The sequence below is a fragment of the Leptosomus discolor genome, chromosome 1 (genome assembly GCF_034619465.1).
Source record: "Leptosomus discolor isolate bLepDis1 chromosome 1, bLepDis1.hap2, whole genome shotgun sequence".
Taxonomy (NCBI): Eukaryota; Metazoa; Chordata; class Aves; order Leptosomiformes; family Leptosomidae; genus Leptosomus; species Leptosomus discolor.
Window position 1 is genome coordinate 72,168,191 of NC_141391.1, and position 17,547 is coordinate 72,185,737.

Sequence of the window (17,547 nt, forward strand, 5' to 3'; positions counted from 1 at the left end):
AGGCTGTAAGAAGTTACAGGTAAGTACAGAAAAGCATCAGGTCTAATAGCATTTTGGGTAGTCCAGTGTAAAGAGATGTGTGGTGCTATGTACAATAATAATATTCAGGATTTGTCAGCTTGTATTCTGCTGCATTTGGCTCATTTGCACTATGTTAATGTTTTGGCTGTTTCACCAAGAAACACGGAAGAGAAAAGAAAGGAGACTTAAGTGACATTCAAAATCACCATTCAGATCTCAGAGAGGAAGCTCTCCATCAGGATCTTACAACTTTACTTGAAGCTTAAGGAACAGTTATTTGTTGTTTGAACAACACACTGGTTTGACTGGGGAGATAGAGTGCAGGAAACATGCTTAAAAGTCGCTATGAACTAATGCAAAACTAAAAAAATGCTTATCAAGTGTTGCGTTCTGTACCATCCACCCACAGAATCCATCAGCAATATAACAAAATGTCCTTGGGGTAGCCTTGTTAGCAAAAGCTCTCGGAGCTTGTTAGCCCAAGTGTAGACAAACTGGAAGTGTAGGTGGACATTAAATGCAACCCAAAATAAGCAAGCAGCTCCAAGTGTCAGCAGATCTATAATTAAGGTGGTATTTCAGTTCATTCTCTTCTAAGGCCTCAATTATTGTTACCGCACCTAGAAGATGGAAGGCTTTAATATAAAAAGATGTCATGTCTTCAAACATCATTTTCCCTCCCATTTGGCAATGGCAATACTGTAGCAACACATCAGACTTCTGATTTTGTGGAAGAAGTCAGCAGTTTCATGCTCAAGCGCTACCATCTTGAATTTTCTTTCCCCATTAGCAGCTAAGATGGTGCAGGAAGTTCAGCCCCTGCGAAAGGGCAAAATACTGCTGCTAAATGAAAGGGGGTTCTGGACTCAGCAGGTCCCAGGAGATGCTGGCCATCACCAAGGCCTCTCTCAAGATGTCTGGGGTCCCAGCTCACGGCCTCCTGCTTGCCACTGTGCCAGGACACCTCTGCCAAGGACCACAGACCACCATCAGCAGCACCCACAGCCTGTCACCTCCCCTGGCTCTCCACACAGTACAGGCTGTTGGACACCTATGCATGATAGGCTAAGAGAAGGCCCAACTAAGTGCTATATATAACCAATTGTTTAAGACCAGATGTTTAGATTTCATTTACACAAGTGCACTGTTTTTGACAAGCTTAAGGCCACTTCGTATTTCAGATTTTTTAAACAAAGTCAGCAATTTACTGAGAAAATAACAACAAGAAACCTCTGTTTCTACTGATGTCTATATTTTAAAACTTTGAGTAAGATTTACTCAGGCTTCATAATATAAAATGTCTTTCAGGATCTTAAGTGAAGCTGCAATAAGTTTGTTTTTTTTTTTAAAAAAGACACTTTTTCAGTTTCTAGAAGTTTCTAGATAAATGGCTGTCTTGAAATACTACCCTTCTGGGGCTCAGTGAGATCTTGATGAGCATCTCCAGTGCTCTAGGTGGGAACACTGGCTGCAAGTGTACTGTTTCAATCTTGATGCCATCACAGGAGTTAGTCATCCTCTGAGTCACTCTCTGCCCTGTCTGGGACACACGCCCTGATTGAAGACATGAGCTGGTCCTGGATCTGCTTCCTGGGGTTCTCCTCAAGGTCTGTCTTGATGGCACCGGACTCCGAAATCTTCCACTCCAATTCTGCGCAGAGCAAACCAGAAGAGCCATGAATGCAGGGGAGCAAACTAAAAAAAAAAAAGCCCACCCTTGATTCCCCAGCTGACTTCTCTTATCACCCTGCCACCACCAGCACCAAAACCAGGGCCTTGCTCTATTCCTCCTCCTCCACCCCCAGGTCCCAGCCCCTGCCCTGCCTCCTGCACCCGCTGAGCCCTCCCTTCACGGTCACTAGTGCTGTGTCTATGTTTAGCCTATATATGGGGCTAAACTATAACAGTTGCTCTATCACCTGACAACCCCTCACCAGCCAGGAAGGGGAAATTGGGAAAAGGAGGGGAGACCCTTAAAGAGTTAAAGCAAAAATGGAACAGTGCTAATACCAACAAAGGTATGCAAAGTTATACTCAGACAAATGAATATGTAGCTGTCACAATTAACAGGAGAGCGGTCCTCAGGAGCAGGGAGAAGCCAGAGGAGGAGCAGGATGAACCCCAGGAGGACCCTAGCCAGAATTCCACAGCAGCTCCCCTTCCTCAGCAAACCTTCCCCCTTTATAACGACCATGACACTACGGGACGGGCTACACCTGCAGCTCACTCAGGGCAGCTGCCCTGGCTGACTCGAAACTGCTAACGGGCTGCCCGGCATGGCTGGGCCGTGAGTCTGTCCCAGCCAAACCAGGACATGCTGGCACAGGTTTCAGCCCAGTGCACATAGCTCAGGGTACTGCCCTGCAGCCCACCAGTGGCATCCCCAGTGCCTCCCTGCTCCCTTTAGGACCAGGACTACAAAAGAGGTGATTGATACAGATCAGCAGCTTTAGGGGCAACTCTCCCAGTGAAGATGAATTCTACCTCCTTCTAACCATGTTAAGGGCACAGGACAGGTTTGCACATCTACCACTGGTAAAGGAATATTGCTCAATTACTACAGCTGTTTCCATCATATACCAAGCGCACCCCAATCAGGGCAGGAAATAGATGTGCTGAGGGGCAAAAAAAAATTCATAGCAATTCCATTTGCACATCTGAATTATAGGTATTTTTCAGGGATGTACTCTGTAAATGCAATTCACCCCTTTCCCACTACACCATGCACTGATTATTAGTTCCTTAGCAAGACAGTAAGGGAGATCCCACCACCAGTAGTAGGCCTATTACTACATAGACCCAAATTGGATTGCTTCCCAGAAGTGGTAGAAAGTTAATACAACACATTCAGCTGAAACCTTTCAAGTAGGTCCTGCTGGCAAGCCCATCATTAAATCTAATTTCCTTCAGACCTTGCAGAGTAATGAATACAATCTCACACTTTCTTTAATCTTGAGTGGTAGTCACCTGGGCTTAGGGCAGAAGGAAGACATAAAAGTGCAGAATTTCAGTGCCCAGCTTTCTGTGATGACTGAATCAAGACAGCTTAGTCACATTTGGATCACCCCAAATTCAATTATTTACGTGCTAAAAATGGAGAAAGCTAAGTGTAGGTTCCGCTACCACTACTCATTTCAGTGCATAATTAGGCAACCGCTGCAGTTAGAGTTAGCTGTTCTCAAATCAGCAGACTCATTGGTGAGCTTCTCCCCTTCTGACAGTTCAAAGCAGGGAAGCATTTTCTACAGCACACACTCAAGATATCCTGTAAACTTCAGAGGCTTAGTGAAAAAACTCTTCGCATCCTAACCCAGTATAGGCAGTGACATCATTCAGCAGGGACATTGAAATGCTGCTTAATTGTGGTTTACTTCAGATAAAGATGTCCTTAAAAGCCTGACCTTGAAAAAGCTTGAAGGCATCTGGACCAATATGCCTGCTCAGAAAGCTGATGAGTATCCTTTTAACTGAAGTAAAATCCACTAGTTTACATTTGAGTTGCATTTGCTTTCCAAGAAGAGCCTTTTTCACTGCTGACCTCTGTCTTCAAGCACTGCTGTAGGATACCATCCCTGACCAACCTCCTTTAAGCAGCAGCTTTCACTGAAGAGGCACACTGCTCTGCGAGACCTGCATCACCACCCTCATCTCCTGAAGCATGTCATGCTGATGAGGCTGCATGACCCTGCCTGCCCCTAAGCCACTGAGATGGGCAAGGAGAAATAAGTCTAGGGAAAACTGTGACCTCCAGGAAAGGTAACAGCCTCTCCCCGTGGAGCCCTGCGTTCCCTGAACCACTAAGGCAGGAGCTTAACGTGCTGCCATCTCCTGGAGACGGCAAGAGGAAAAGGAAGCATCCCAACTTCAGGCTAGCAGCCTCATGCCAGGCTCACTTCAAAGGTTCATGAGGAACAGAGCCTGCACGTCAGGAAGGTACAACAGACAAATAAATGCCATCAGCTTGAAAATGAAACAAGCAGCCCTACAATGCAATAGGCAAGCACCAGTTATCAAGTGCACAGATTATCAAGTAACTGGGGGCAAGGTCAGTCATTCAGGCACAAGAGCCCCAAAAAACGCATGTGGGTACCACTGACCCTTTAATATATTCAGGAAAATTTGTTTCATCCAGCCCAGGGTGTGAACACTTGCACAGACAGCAGATGAATACCTGTATGTTGGCCTACTCAGCCACTCACTGCTTTTACAAGATAGCCTTAGTCACATGTTGCTGAGCCATAGGGGTGGAAAAAAAAAATCAACATAAATCTGAGATTTAGTACCTCCCTTCTCCTCCTAAGCCTCACTTCTCTCATTCCCAGCAAAGCAGTTTTGTTTTTCCTTTAGAAACCTGGACATGCAGACACTCACCATCCCTTGTGAGGTTCATGCCACCAAACACCAAAGGCCCAATGAACTGAGCTTTGATGTCTCCCTCCAGGTAGACGAATATTGTAGGCAGGTTCTTATCAGGGTAGTTGGGAATGCAGGTGGTAGAGATCGCTTTGATGAACTTCACATCTCTGAACTTTCTTGCAAGCCCACTCATATGTTGATTTATTAAGGCACAGAGTGGAATTCTGTGAAGAACAGTAACAGACACAGATAAGGGAAAAAAAAACACCACAGACAAATTAGACACTAATCTGCTCCAGAAAAAAAGGTCAGAAATATCAGCTCAATGAGTAGCATTTACAGAAAGACAAATATACCAGAAGCAACTTCTGAGTACTTTTGTTGTCCAGTATTCCAGCATTCAAAGGAAACCAGCATCACTGTAGGTTTTGGCGGGTGCGGGGTTTTTTGTTTTAAGATATAGCAATACAACGTCCCCCTCTATCATACAGAGAAATTGGTTTATGAAGATAAGGTATTTAGAAATGGCATGAACAAGGGCAAAAAGAAAAAGAAAAGCAGAGCTCATGGAAGTAGCATGCAAATGATGATGAACACCTGCGAGGCAATCGGAGACAATGAACAATAAGTATTTCTAACCCTTTCCAGAAAATTCTAGCAACTTAGACCTTTTTGACAAGTTTTTCCATCATGCTGGCTGGACTGGAAGCCTTGTTCACTCTATTCTTATGCCTCTAGAAACCAGGCTAATGACACATGGTGATCCTTCTAACACACAGGCCCTCACACTTTATTCACAATAATTTCCAAAGGCTGGATATTTCAGCAGCAGCAACTACCTCTATGGCAGCTGTACGATGTATAAAAAAGCCACTTCATGGTAACATCATTTTAGAGCAAAGTTCAGCAGTCTTAAGTCAATAGTAATGAAATTCCTAATCAATTTTTTATTTCTTAGAACTCCAGAATCAGTTCCTTAATTTCCACAATAACTACACATTTGCCTAGAGTATTTTCAGCTATTGACAGTGAAAGGTTTAAAGGTTAAAAACAAATTCTTACCCTTGTTTGTAGAGGTGCAGGACTACCCATATACCTTTTCCAGCCTTTGTAACCTCTTGAACATAATCTTTTCCCGAAATCTCCAACACTTCCCCAAATTTATTCTTCAGCTGTGCTGCTTTCATTTCTGCTAACCGTTGCTGCCTGACCAGCAAGAAATGGGAAAGAGATCTTGAGGATAGATATATTTTTGACAGAACAACGGAGCCAGTTGAAAGCTACACTTCAGAGGCAAACTTCTTCAAACCCCAGAGCAACAAAAGCAAGTTGACATAGTCAATAGATGCTCTTATATCTGCATCACAAGTTAAAACAGACAACATGCAAAAAGTACACCACTTTTCACAAATTATTTTTCCCATTTCTGTCCTTAGCAGACATTTCTTCTGCAGACACTACACACCAAACTAAATAGCAAAAACCACAACAGGTGGTAGGACTAAAGAGATAATGGAAAACCAAGGCTGTAATTATGTAAACCTGCAGCACCTTAATCTCATTCATACAAAAGCTGAGCAATCTTGGAGGCTATTTTCAAAGCTCTCAGAATCCCCAGCCACCACTCAGCAGGTGCACATTATCGCTGTAAAACTAGGCTGTAGATAAAGGACACTGAATTTAACCCCAGCTATCCTATTAAAGACATTTAGAAGCCAAATTCCACATGCTGCTCTCACCTGTACATTTCAATAGCTTTCTCATCTTCCTCGTTAAATTCATCTTCATTCTCTTCTAGCTCTTCCAGAGTCATGTCCTCATAAGTTTTCACTAGAGCAGAAGAAACATCAAATCAGCAAAAGCCTTGTTCCAGGATTAAAACTCATCGGCTTTTATCAGTCCAACAAAATTTATTTACTTTAAGGACTGACTATGAGAAATATGGTTATTTTTGAAGTATTATTGTTACTGGATTTTTAGAAAATATTATGCATTGTAGATATACAGATGGAAAGAGAATGATGCAAAGGACTCCAAACTGAAGGCTGCCTAGACTAGCAAACGAGTACCTGCACTAGCTTTCAAGTTTGTTGGCTGCAAAGTCATACCTAACACACACACAACACAGCAGGAAGAAGGAAGCATACAACACGTAACGTCATGAGATACTTTTACTTGCACATTCACGTGGCAGACTCCCTTCACACTGTTCTTATTTCTGTTTTCTGTATTTTTTCTCTATAAATACATTGAGCTGACATCAAGGACAAAGCTTTCCCATGCTGGAAGAATCCGTATGTTCAGGAAAGCATTTGTTTGATACTGTTAACAGATGATCACCCAGCACGAGAAGAAGCTTTAGTATCTCTTACAGACTTGGGAAAGGACACGTTGCTTTACAGGCATATAAACATTACTGCTGGCCATTTCTTTGTACAAGCTTCCCCCAGGAGCCATTCCAAGATTCATCCTCCTGCTGCCCAAGTTGGCTGGTCACGCACCAAGAGACTTCTGAAGGATGGCAAGCTGCTCCTCTTCCTTTGCACGCTCCTGTTCCTCCAGGTTTTCCTTTGGAGGAAGGATACCTTTCTTGCGCAGGATGTCATTCCACTCCGTGTCTTTATTTGGGTCCTAGAAAAGAACAAGAAATGGATGATGTCCATTCAAGGTGAACTTTACCATTTCCAGGACTTAACACAGACAAGGTTTTAGAGAGACACAACGCATCACTAAACTGGTAACTGTCTGGATGGTGCCAGAAAGTCACAGTGTACATCCTCCTGATGCTGAGGCTTCTTTGCAGCCCCAGAGCAGCACCCTGAAGACTGACTTCATTTTATTCTGTCCCACTCACAGCACATATAGGAAGTCTTATAGAATCATAGAGTCATTAGGTTGGAAAAGACCTCTAAGATCATCAAGTCCAACTGTCAACCCAACACCACCATGCTCAGTGAACCATGTCCCAAAGTGCCATATCTACACAATTTTTGAACATCTCCAGGGACGGTGACTCCACCACTTCCACACCACAATGCTCGACCACTCTTTCAATAAAGAAATTTTTCCCAATGTCCAATCTAAGCCTCCCCTGCCACAACTTGAGGCCATCTCCTCTTGTCCTATTGCTAGTTACCTGGGAGAAACGACCGACACCCACCTCCCTACAGCCTCCTTTCAGTTAGTCTTGGTAGGATACAAAAGTTTGAAGCAATGCAACCATCACTGCAGCTCTCAAGGTGAAAGGAAAGAAGAGGAAATCAGCTAGGTGACAGGGAAGCATGCTGGCCACAGTGCTCACATACAGAGCCTCAGCAGAACAACAGGCCACCAAATCAGTTGTCACTGCACTGGGAAGCACTCGCGAGAAGACACACCGGCACCAGCCTCACAAACCTAACTCTGGATGTAGCCTCCTTGGTAGATTCAAATCAATGTGACTACACAAGTGCTTAGAGAAAAACAAGCACAGCCTCTGCTAGGCTAGAGAAACCCATTGCTAGGGAATCGGATCTAAATCTATGCCTAGACTGTTCCTGAAAGTTAAAAAGAGAATTTCCTGTGAAATAGTTGCAATAATCCTACAAAACAAGGCCAACAGGCACCCACGTGATGTTGAGAAGCTCAGTAGAAGTTTTTCCAAGTTAGATAGTAATTTTATTTTTTTAAATACTTGAAAACTCTGTGATAGGCACTCACAGGCTGACTTCCGTTCTTTACTGTCTTAAGTTCACTTTGAAAACCAAATACATCTACTGTTTTGGTACAGCTTGCATCAATGTAGCTTACATTAAGCCTTTTCAAGACCGTATCTCTTCTCTAGATCAAAACAGTACTTCTGGACTACCAGAGGGGGAAAAAAAAAAAATAAAGACAATAAAGTAGCACAACAAATAACACACCAGATTTTGGGTCTTTTTTTTTTTTTAATGTGTGTGTGTCTGACTGTGGTCATTTTTCCCTCGACACAACACTTCACAGCATCTACTGTCGTTTATCAACATAACTGATGAAGCGCCTAAAACGCCCACCCACCCATCTGCTTACTACAGTAACGAGACCAACACCGCACTTGGAAAAAAAACCCAACCAACCCAAACCACCCAACCACCACCTAACCAAGCCACGGAGCTTCAGAACAAGACCGCCACACGACAGACACCCCCGCCCCCAGAAAAGTGGGATGACACCGGGCTCTCCCTCACCCCCCGCCTGCCCCGGGGGGCTCCGCCGGCGAGGGCGGCCCATGGCTGCCGGCGGGGCCCCAGCCCGCCCTCCCCTTCCTCCCTCCCGCCCCGGCAGCCGTGACCAGGCACGGTGCCGGCCCCAGCTCCTCGCCCGGGCGGGCTCCCCTCGCACACGGAACCCCCCCCCCCTCGCTGCTCACCTGCATCCTGCCGGCGGGGCCGGGGCCCGATCGGTGTCAGCGGCAGCAGCGGGACTGGGCCCGGCCGGTCCCGGCGTGCGCGGCGCGGCCGGAGGAGGCGGCGCTCCCCGGCGGGGCGGGCCCCAGCACCGCCACCTCTTCCCGTACCGCCTAATAAGGCCGGTGCCGGCGGCCTGGGGCTGTGGGAGCTGCCGGTGGGCGGACCCCGGGGAGGAGCCTGTTTGAAAGCAGCAGGGCCGGGGCGCCCTGGCTGGATGAGTTCAGGGGTTTCTAACTCTTGCTCTGGGGGTTGAGTCCCCCCCCTTCGTCTTCTGCCTCACCGCTGGCGTTATCCCCGGCCGACGCAGTGCCGGTTTTTAAAGGGTCCGGGTCCCCCCACTGCACCTGCAGGGGTTCGACTCCTGCACCTGACGGGGCTCCCGCTTCATTTCCCGGGCGGGGAGCCCCGGCGTGCACACCCTGACGCGCAGCGTGATTTGGGAGCCTTCCCTCCTCGTCAGTCCTCCCCCCTCCTCCCCCGCCAGGGGCCTGGGTGCTCCCCGTCCCCTTCCCACAGGCAGAAAGGTGCGGGCGCGCCATGGGGCGGCCCGGGGCTGGCGGGCACCAGCCCCTCCAGCAGCCGCGGTGGGCAAACACTCGTCCCCGGGCCTGCCAGCAGCTGTCCCTGCGTATCACCCCGCGAGTGGTCCTGAGGTGGGGCTTGTACAAAGGTGGTTCACGTAAATCAGGAGTCTGCAAGACCCCAACAGGGCTGTGTGTGAGCTGCAGCCCTGCCCAAAGCCCATCTCGGCTTTAACCCCGGTGTTATTCACCTGGAGAGATGCTCCTACCTTCTCCTCACACCCCTCGAACCAATGTCAGCTCGGGAATGGTGTAGGATGTAAGCCATGGAGGGCAGAGGAATTCCTGCCCAGCTTCCAGGTGGCACAGCCCCGCAGCCGGCACAACCGAAGGAACCCTTCCTCACCGTCACAGTCAGCCAGGTTTGCCCTGCAGCCCTGCTCTCGCCTTGCCCTTTTTTATCATTGTTTCAGCAGCACAGCCAGGGATACAAAATCACAACCTCTAAAAGTCGCCTGCTAAACACACCCTGGAAAAGAGTTACACACTGGAGAGCAAAACAAGGAATCTGATATCAGATTGAAAACCATGTAAAATATTCAAAACCTCTTGTTTCAGAAGTTAAAAAGAAACAGTGAGCTATTCCTAGCACCTTCCTACACTCCTTTCTCATCTGTGAAGCAATCAGGCAGGAAGAGAAAGCGCATCTTCTTTGGGTCAGCCCTGCTAAAATGAGTTCACAGGCACCCTTGCAGTGTGGCAGCAGAGCTATGAGGCTCGCTCCTCCTGCCCAGTCCCGGCTGGTTTGTCCTTGTTGGATGGTGTGGCTCTGTAGGGTACACAGGGGAAGCAGCGTGGCCATGAGATGTGGGATCCCAATCAGGCAGCATGCTGAGCTGGGCATGGCCTCAGCTCCTCACGCTCACCAGCCAGCTTCCTGGAGCTACCGTACACCTGAATGCATAAACCAAACTGGGCACCATCATAGAAACACCCCAAATAAATTGTCAGCCACAGGGAACACTTCCGTAGGAGCATCCAAATACTGTCGGTGAGTCTTGGGGCTCTCCTCTGCCATAGCTTTTGTCTGTAACTCTTTTCTTTCCACTTCATTGAGACTCTTTTTATCAGTTTGCTTTTCATATCTTGCTTTATTTCTCCACTGGTTTGTCTCCTCATTTTTATTTTCCTGTTCTGTTAAAAAAAAAAAAATAAATCAAATCTGTATTATCTATTCATATCAGATATCATTATCAGTACTTCAGATATTGTTAGGATTGAGTCACAGCCAATTAACATTACAAAAAAATTGTGTCTAGGTAGTTACTTTTATTTTATTTTTGAGTCTGTATTAAAGAATCACTCAGCAAACACTGAGGAGCAGGTTGAGTGTGGTGGCTCCAATCCGTTTGGGATCAATACCCCATTCCCTAAAAATGGGCACCTCTGCTCTTTCAAAGAATTGAGCAGACCTTGCAATTTCTTCATGAAGACATGCAGCAGAGGGGAAGCGGGAAGAGGCCTTCCCTCCTCCCCCTCCTTTTATGCCCTAGATCACCCAGAAAGGGAGAGCCTAGCTCTGAGTCCCCAGAAAAACACCCCCATGCAACCTGCCAGCAGGCCTTAAGAGCATGTTTGTTCTGGGCGTGCGGAGAAACGATGGTGTCTCCGCTCCGCCAAGGGCCAGAAATAGAAATTCAGAAGCCCCGTTGTAACATGTTATAACGTCATGGCACCTCGTTAGCACCCATGTATCCTGAAGCATGCTGGGGTTGTCACCCTGTGCTCAGTCTGGTGTACCGAAGGGAAGGCACAGCCACCTCTTCTGCCTCTGAATTGAAAGAAATGGGTAGCTGCACTTTGAGAGGACGTCAGTCCTTATGGTGAGTATTTGGACATGCAGAGGGTACCCCATACCCATCTCCCAGAGCCTTCAGGTGGAGGAAGACTCAACCTCACCCAGCTTGGACTAAATGCTCATCCTTGGGGGAAAAGTGGCTGTCTGAGTGGCCACAAATATACCTGATGTGAGAACTTTAAATCGGAAAGTAAAGAGCTACAGAGGCTTCCAGCAGGGCAGCACGTGAGCTAAAGTTTTCAGGATCACGGTTTTGGAGTCTCCTGCAGGCATTCCAATGCATTTTTGCTCTGACACGCAGTGAGTACCTGGCATGCAGAAACGAAGGCTTAGCTGTTGGTGACAGTTTTGCTGTACAAATCTTTTGTCAGAGCCTGGGCTTTCAGGAGGACCTGCTGGCTAAAGTCATCTTCTGTGGCTGAAATACCATTCACACCCATGGCTCTTGTATGTCACTGGCTGGAACCTCTTTTGAACACCGGAAAACAAACACAGAAATAGCATGAGCAGAGACTGTGTGCTCATTTTTTTAAAAGGTGCTCCAAAATACTCATTTGTGTTAGGTGAAATTTTTGCCCAGGTGAACTGAGAGGAACTAGCCAAGGACCCTTGGCACCAGAACCCCTCTGTTCTCACAGTAAACCCCAAGCCCCATTTGGGGCACAGAGTTACCAGAAGAGGGGGCAAAAGCCCAAATCTTAGGAGCAGCCCCATCACATCACTTGGTGAGGCTCTGACACAAGGTGAAGGAAGCATAACTCTCTCTGTCCAGGACACCCATAAAGCAATACACAGTTTCCCCCCTCCCACCCAACTAAAAATACGTCATCTTTATAAAGCACATTTCCCCTATGTATGTTTTTTTAGTCAAGCTTCAGCAGGAAAGAGAGGACTGTTTATACACACAGTATACAGACAGAAATACTCCAGCCAGAGTGAGTAAGAGCTGGGAGTATCACAGTGAGACTGAAATATAGCTTTGGCTCAGCCCTCGGAGACAGCCTGACTTCTCCCCCCTACCCCCAAGAATTTGCTTCTGAGCATCTATAACTTACTTCTTCACTTTCTCCCAAATCAGGAGTTAGAAGGAAGATGAACAGCATGTGAGAATGACTCATTAATTATCCAGGTGACCCACTGATGAGGAGAAAAAGTTGTTAATAAAAAGGTTCTGCCCCAGAGGTAGGGGAATGGTGTTATGTGGCTTGTTTGCCTTTGAGTGCAGGCTGTAGAAAAGCACAGGCTAAGTGAAAACAAGAATTTTTGAAGGTAATGGGTAAAAGATTTGGGGTTGTTGTGGGCTTTATATTATTTTGTAGTATTTATAGCTGTGTTTGTAGTACAGTATATTTGTAATGTGAGTAATCAGAATATGAAAATTATTGTCTCATTACCAGGATAAGGAATTATGGTTTAGTTTGCTTGGATTTTGTTATGGGCTGGGTTTTTTGTTCCTCCCTCTCAAACCTTATTCTGATTTCTCTTAAATATTTCAATAACTCCATAAAAAAACTACACAAAGGCCCCACATGTTAATCTAGTGGTGGATATTCTTGCATATTGCAAACAGCTGTGCTGGAAGCTAACTATCCTATTTACTCATAGATTAGAAATATTATCGTATTTTTGCTGTTCCAATTGTAAGAGTACTCTAACTGGACTGAATTTCCTTAATCTTGAGTAAATAGATAGTAAGTCCTATTCTTCAGTCTGTGTTGTGCTGCTCAAGTCAGTTCTTCCTTTTCCTGGTGCAGAACATCTCCAGTACTCTCATAGTAACCACAGAGTATCCCTTGGGGAATTAATTTAGAACTTTGTATGAAAACTTCCTGAAGTATTTGAGTATAAGATGCTGTGGGCTGCAGGAATTTAACTGTTAGATTTAAAATGAAAGAAAGATCTAACTTGATAATGGAAGAAGTTAGAATACAGATTCCTCCAGTAAGAAGAGACAGGCTTGGCCTCAAATTAGCTTTGAGGTAACAGTTGTGCTGTTTAAGAAAGCGTTATTGAGGAAGACCCACTGTGCCTCAATCCCAAATGTGTTCCAAGTAGCAGGGAAAAGCCTGCGTTCTTTTGAGTTCTTTGTATTTACTTCAATAAGCCTCTCCTGACAGGTTGTCAGACTACTCTGGTTTTACAATGTCTCTCTCCTAAAAGGTATGCTTTAAAAGGGTAGTAGTAGTTAAATGTTAGCTCTGCTATTAATGAACTGTGGTCTGTGGCTCTCTTAGTTTTGTTGTTTGGGCTTTTTTTTTCCCCTCAAGAAAAGAATAAGCTTTTTTTCTTGATGTGGAAAAGCAGAAAGTGTAACTCACCTTGCTGTTGTCTCCCCTTCCTATCAGTCAGCTGTAGCCCAAGAACCTGGGTAATTTGAAGATCTCCAGCCTTTTGTGTCTCCTCACCCATCAGAATGTCTGGACGTGGAAAGAAACAAGCAGTGGCTGGCAAATCTGGAGCTACAAAAAGGCAAACCAGATCAGCCAAGGCTGGTCTGCAGTTCCCTGTGGGTCGTGTCTACAGGCTCCTTAAAAGAGGGAACTACGCTAACAAGATCGGTCTTGGCGCTGCCATCTACCTGGCTGCGGTGCTGGAGTACCTGACTGTGGAGATCCTGGAGCTGGCAGGGGATGCTGCACGGGAAAACAAGAAAGCCAGAATCCTGCCCAGGCACATCCAGCTGGCTGTGAGAAATGATGATGAGCTAAACAGGCTCTTTGCCCGTGTGACCATTGCTCAAGGAGGGGTTATGCCAAACATCAATTCCCAGCTTCTTCCCAAGAAAACTGTCAGAGATGCTGGTCCTTCTCAGGAGCAAGGTGGTAGCCAGTGAAACTTGGTTTTCCTGGTCTGGTCTGTGCACTTACAGATGATGGGACTCAGTAGCACTAACTTGTATGTGTTTGTCATATTTCTTTGTCAATTGTCTTTGTCAATTTGTCCGTTTTTCCTGCTAATTTTATTGAATTTTTAAAGCTTGTAATAAAGTTCCTGGAATGCAACACTCTTTTGGTGGGTTTTTTTTTTTCTTAGCTCTCCTTCTGGGATGGAGAAACACAGAAAATGTCAAAAAAAGTCTAGCATACCACCCAAACAACTCTCTTTAAAAAGTCAAGTACATATTTACTTTTGAAAATGTGTTGAAATTAACTGTTGTGGAGCAGGCAGAGGAGTTGAGATGCACACTGACATTCATGTTAACTTTTCCTCCATCACAGATTCATAGTACAATTAACTCAGTTCCTGGGAGGTTGTTTAACTATGCTTTGGAAGTTAGTAACCCTGTGGTTTTAAAACTTATTGCTTGTAACACTGTAGTGAACAACTACCTCTCTTCAGGCTGCTCCAATAGGACACTAAACTTCTGTCCCCCTCTATCTTGTGGTAAAAACCGTAGGTAGTTTATTCAATATCTGGCATGATATTAGTGCTGTTGATAGAGGTGACTGTCTTGCTTCTATCTGTCCGTGCAGAAAACCAAAAGTCTCCACATCCAAACAAGCCCCCAGGCCTTTGCTGACCAAGTAACTGAAAGTATTCCCCCAGGAAAGTGCCTACGACTTTCTCTGCTCATACAGGGTGCTGAGGCTTGCTGTTGGACTGGAAACCAGGGCTCTGCTGCAGCTGCGTTAGGATCAGTCTGCCTCTGAGGCAGTATGTCACAGATTTCACAGCATCTCACTCAGAGAAGAGCTGGTTAGGACCAGCTTCCTAAACTGTAGCTGGAGCATGAACTTATTATTTGAAAAGGATCTGCCTTCCTGTTGAGTTTGACCTACCTCCTTTGTCCCCTTAAGGCATGAGGGTGTCAGAGCCTACTGCCCAGGTTTTGTGATGCTGACCGACATCAGAGCTGTGTGCAGCTGAGTTAATGACTTATTCCAAGCTGTGCTTACACAGAAATGAGAAAAGAGGATATCTGACCAAGAGGACACTGATGTCAGGGTGGTGGGAAGCTGGAACAGTAGTTATATTCTGCCTAGTTTTCAAGAGCAATTTGATAAGATCTTGGCTGGCCTGCAATTAATCCAGTGAAGTGAGAAAAAGTGAAGGATGCTATAAGCAATAGCATCTTATAGCAATAAGAAGTAAAAATGTCTGAGAGTAGATCTTAAGCTTTGTGCATACAGTATATGTGCTATATGTATGTAGCCTTGCACTGTGTTTACACCTGTAAATGGAAAAAAAAAAAAAAAAAGCAGCTTTAAAGGAGGTACATGAGAAATTAACACATGAAACTCAAATTATTTCCTCCATTTGACCATGGCAAGGGAAAGCAGATCAGGAATGATTGTTTCTCTGGATGAAGCAAAAATCTAAAGGTTTGCAGTAATAGTAGAAAACTCAAGCAAGGTACTGGTTTTATGCAGTTTTAAGTGTGGCACGTACAGTAGTCTTTGCTAATCTGGAGAACTGTGTGTCAGTTATCGTGCTACTCCTGGATGCAAGCTAGTCCTGTGAGCCTGCTCTGCACCACACCAAACAGACCCTGCAAGGCATGGCCAGTGCTTAAGTAGCTTCTAGAAATGCCTTCGCCTGCCATTTTTTCTGTGATAAAAGACAGTGAGCTGTGTGGCCCTACCTTTACTTACACCCAAAGACAGAGTTTGTGGTGAAGTACTGGTCTAATTCAAAAGTCAATTTTTTAAGTATTTCTTTGATCAAGAACAATCTTGTTTGCTTTCTTCTAACCAATAGTTCAACCCATTTGTAAATTAACCAGATAGCACAGTGATCTGAAAACTCACCCCTCTTCACAGTAACAGAGGATAGATGTCTCCTAACCCAGCTGCTCAGCAAAAGTTCCTGTTGGGCCAGGGCTCAACTTCCCAGCACTCATGTATTGAAGAAAACAAGTATTCAGCTGTCACCATGCCCTTGACCCTAGAAAGGATGTATTATGCCTTGCAACACAGCTATGCATGACTTTGGAAAAAAAACTGGACGGTGTGACAGATGGAGGCAAGTCCTAGAAGAGAGACAACCCAATGCCAGAGGTCCTAAGCTTTCCCAGGCTCTGCAATATGGTCACAAAGCAGCTTGGACACTTCTAGCAGCACAAAGAACAGCGGTATAGGTTGCTGGGTTTAATTCTTGATGGCTGCAGCAAGGTGAGGTGTGTCCCCTTCCAGCTGTAACAAATGAACTGTCAATCAGAGATGCTACAGTTCTCTGAGATGTTAAATATTAGGCTTGTTTCCAGAGGGTATCAGCTAATAAGGTGCTAAGCAGCTCTATAAGGAGTAGTGACAAATTCTTATGCTCTCAGGGTCCATACTGAGTTGCTCTTGTGTTGGGATCTTGATTGTTTTTTATTTTGAGTAGCTGAATCATTGCCCACCCAGGTGGCATTAAATAATGCAAGAGCCAGTAATGATATGGCTACCACCGTGGAGTTTAAAAGGGGGAAGCTCTTACCAGAAGTTGTGATATGGGTAGTGGTATTAGTGGAAGAGAGACCAAGTCAATAACTTCTTCAGGTGAGAGTTTGTTCTTAAGAAATGACAGTGTGCTTTCTTTGTGTTAGGTAAATTCCTGAGTGAAATGGTTTTGTAAGTTCTGTATTTGGTATAGGGCTGCTTAAGAGGGCTTTTATTTTTTTTTTTTAATTTATTTACTTCCGTAGGCTATTTTTAAAAGCCTTTTTTCCTAAGGCCCACAAAAATCTCCTACAGGAACTTTTTAAGCACTTCAATTTGTATCTAACTCAGTTCTTCCCCACATTTGAGTAGAGCTTCTCATTACTTAAAAACAACTAATGATTAAAACTTGAGAATAAATCTATGTACAAGAGCAGAATTTTCCTATGTTTGTTTTCCAGTTACTTTGTGTTACGCATTGAAGACTAATAAGTACTGTTCAGTACCAGAGACTTTATGTCAGTGGTAAGTGATGGGGCTTGTTAGGATGGATGCAATATCATACAAGAAGATGATACTTGTGCATTTGTGGTAGCCTGATGCACAGTGTGCTAGGCAGAGGAATTTCAGTGTCTGATGTAAAACAAAGCTTCTTTTCCCCTAAGTCTTGTTCTTGATTGTGGTCTGTTATCTTGCAGCAATAGGTCCCCTCGCTTCTGGAAGACAAGATCTGTTTGAAGTGGTTTCCAGTAGGTGAAGTTCTCTTCTGTTCTTCTTAATTCAGACAAAGATAAGAATTTCTAGATCTGGTTCTCACAAAGTTATTGTTGCAGAAACTGCTTAGGTTCCTACCAGGGGTAAGTTCAATTAACTCTGCAGGGTTTCTGAACATTTGTAAGTACTTTGAAGCCTAGTTTGCTTAACCTCTCTCCTTAACAGCAGTTCTCCTTTGATACTGGGTCAGAAGACCTTGCTCCTAAGTTCTACCTTACCCTCTTTAAAAG

General features: G+C 45.1%; 2 protein-coding genes across 2 annotated transcripts; one reads left to right on the plus strand and one right to left on the minus strand.

The window, feature by feature from the left end:
* Nucleotides 1–1,410: 1,410 nt before the first annotated feature.
* Nucleotides 1,411–8,785, minus strand: PDCL3 (phosducin like 3). The gene is made up of 6 exons (XM_086482180.1): nt 8,765–8,785; nt 6,879–7,008; nt 6,117–6,207; nt 5,440–5,583; nt 4,393–4,601; nt 1,411–1,672 (listed from the first exon to the last, which is right to left on the minus strand). The coding sequence occupies exons 1-6, from the start codon at nt 8,768–8,770 to the stop codon at nt 1,530–1,532; spliced, it is 723 nt and encodes a 240-aa protein (XP_086338306.1). The 5' UTR covers nt 8,771–8,785; the 3' UTR covers nt 1,411–1,529.
* Nucleotides 8,786–13,596: 4,811 nt separating this feature from the next.
* On the plus strand, nt 13,597–14,016 carry LOC104343985 (late histone H2A.1). Its single transcript, XM_009948014.2, has one exon. The coding sequence runs from the start codon at nt 13,597–13,599 to the stop codon at nt 14,014–14,016; it is 420 nt and encodes a 139-aa protein (XP_009946316.1).
* Nucleotides 14,017–17,547: the final 3,531 nt, after the last annotated feature.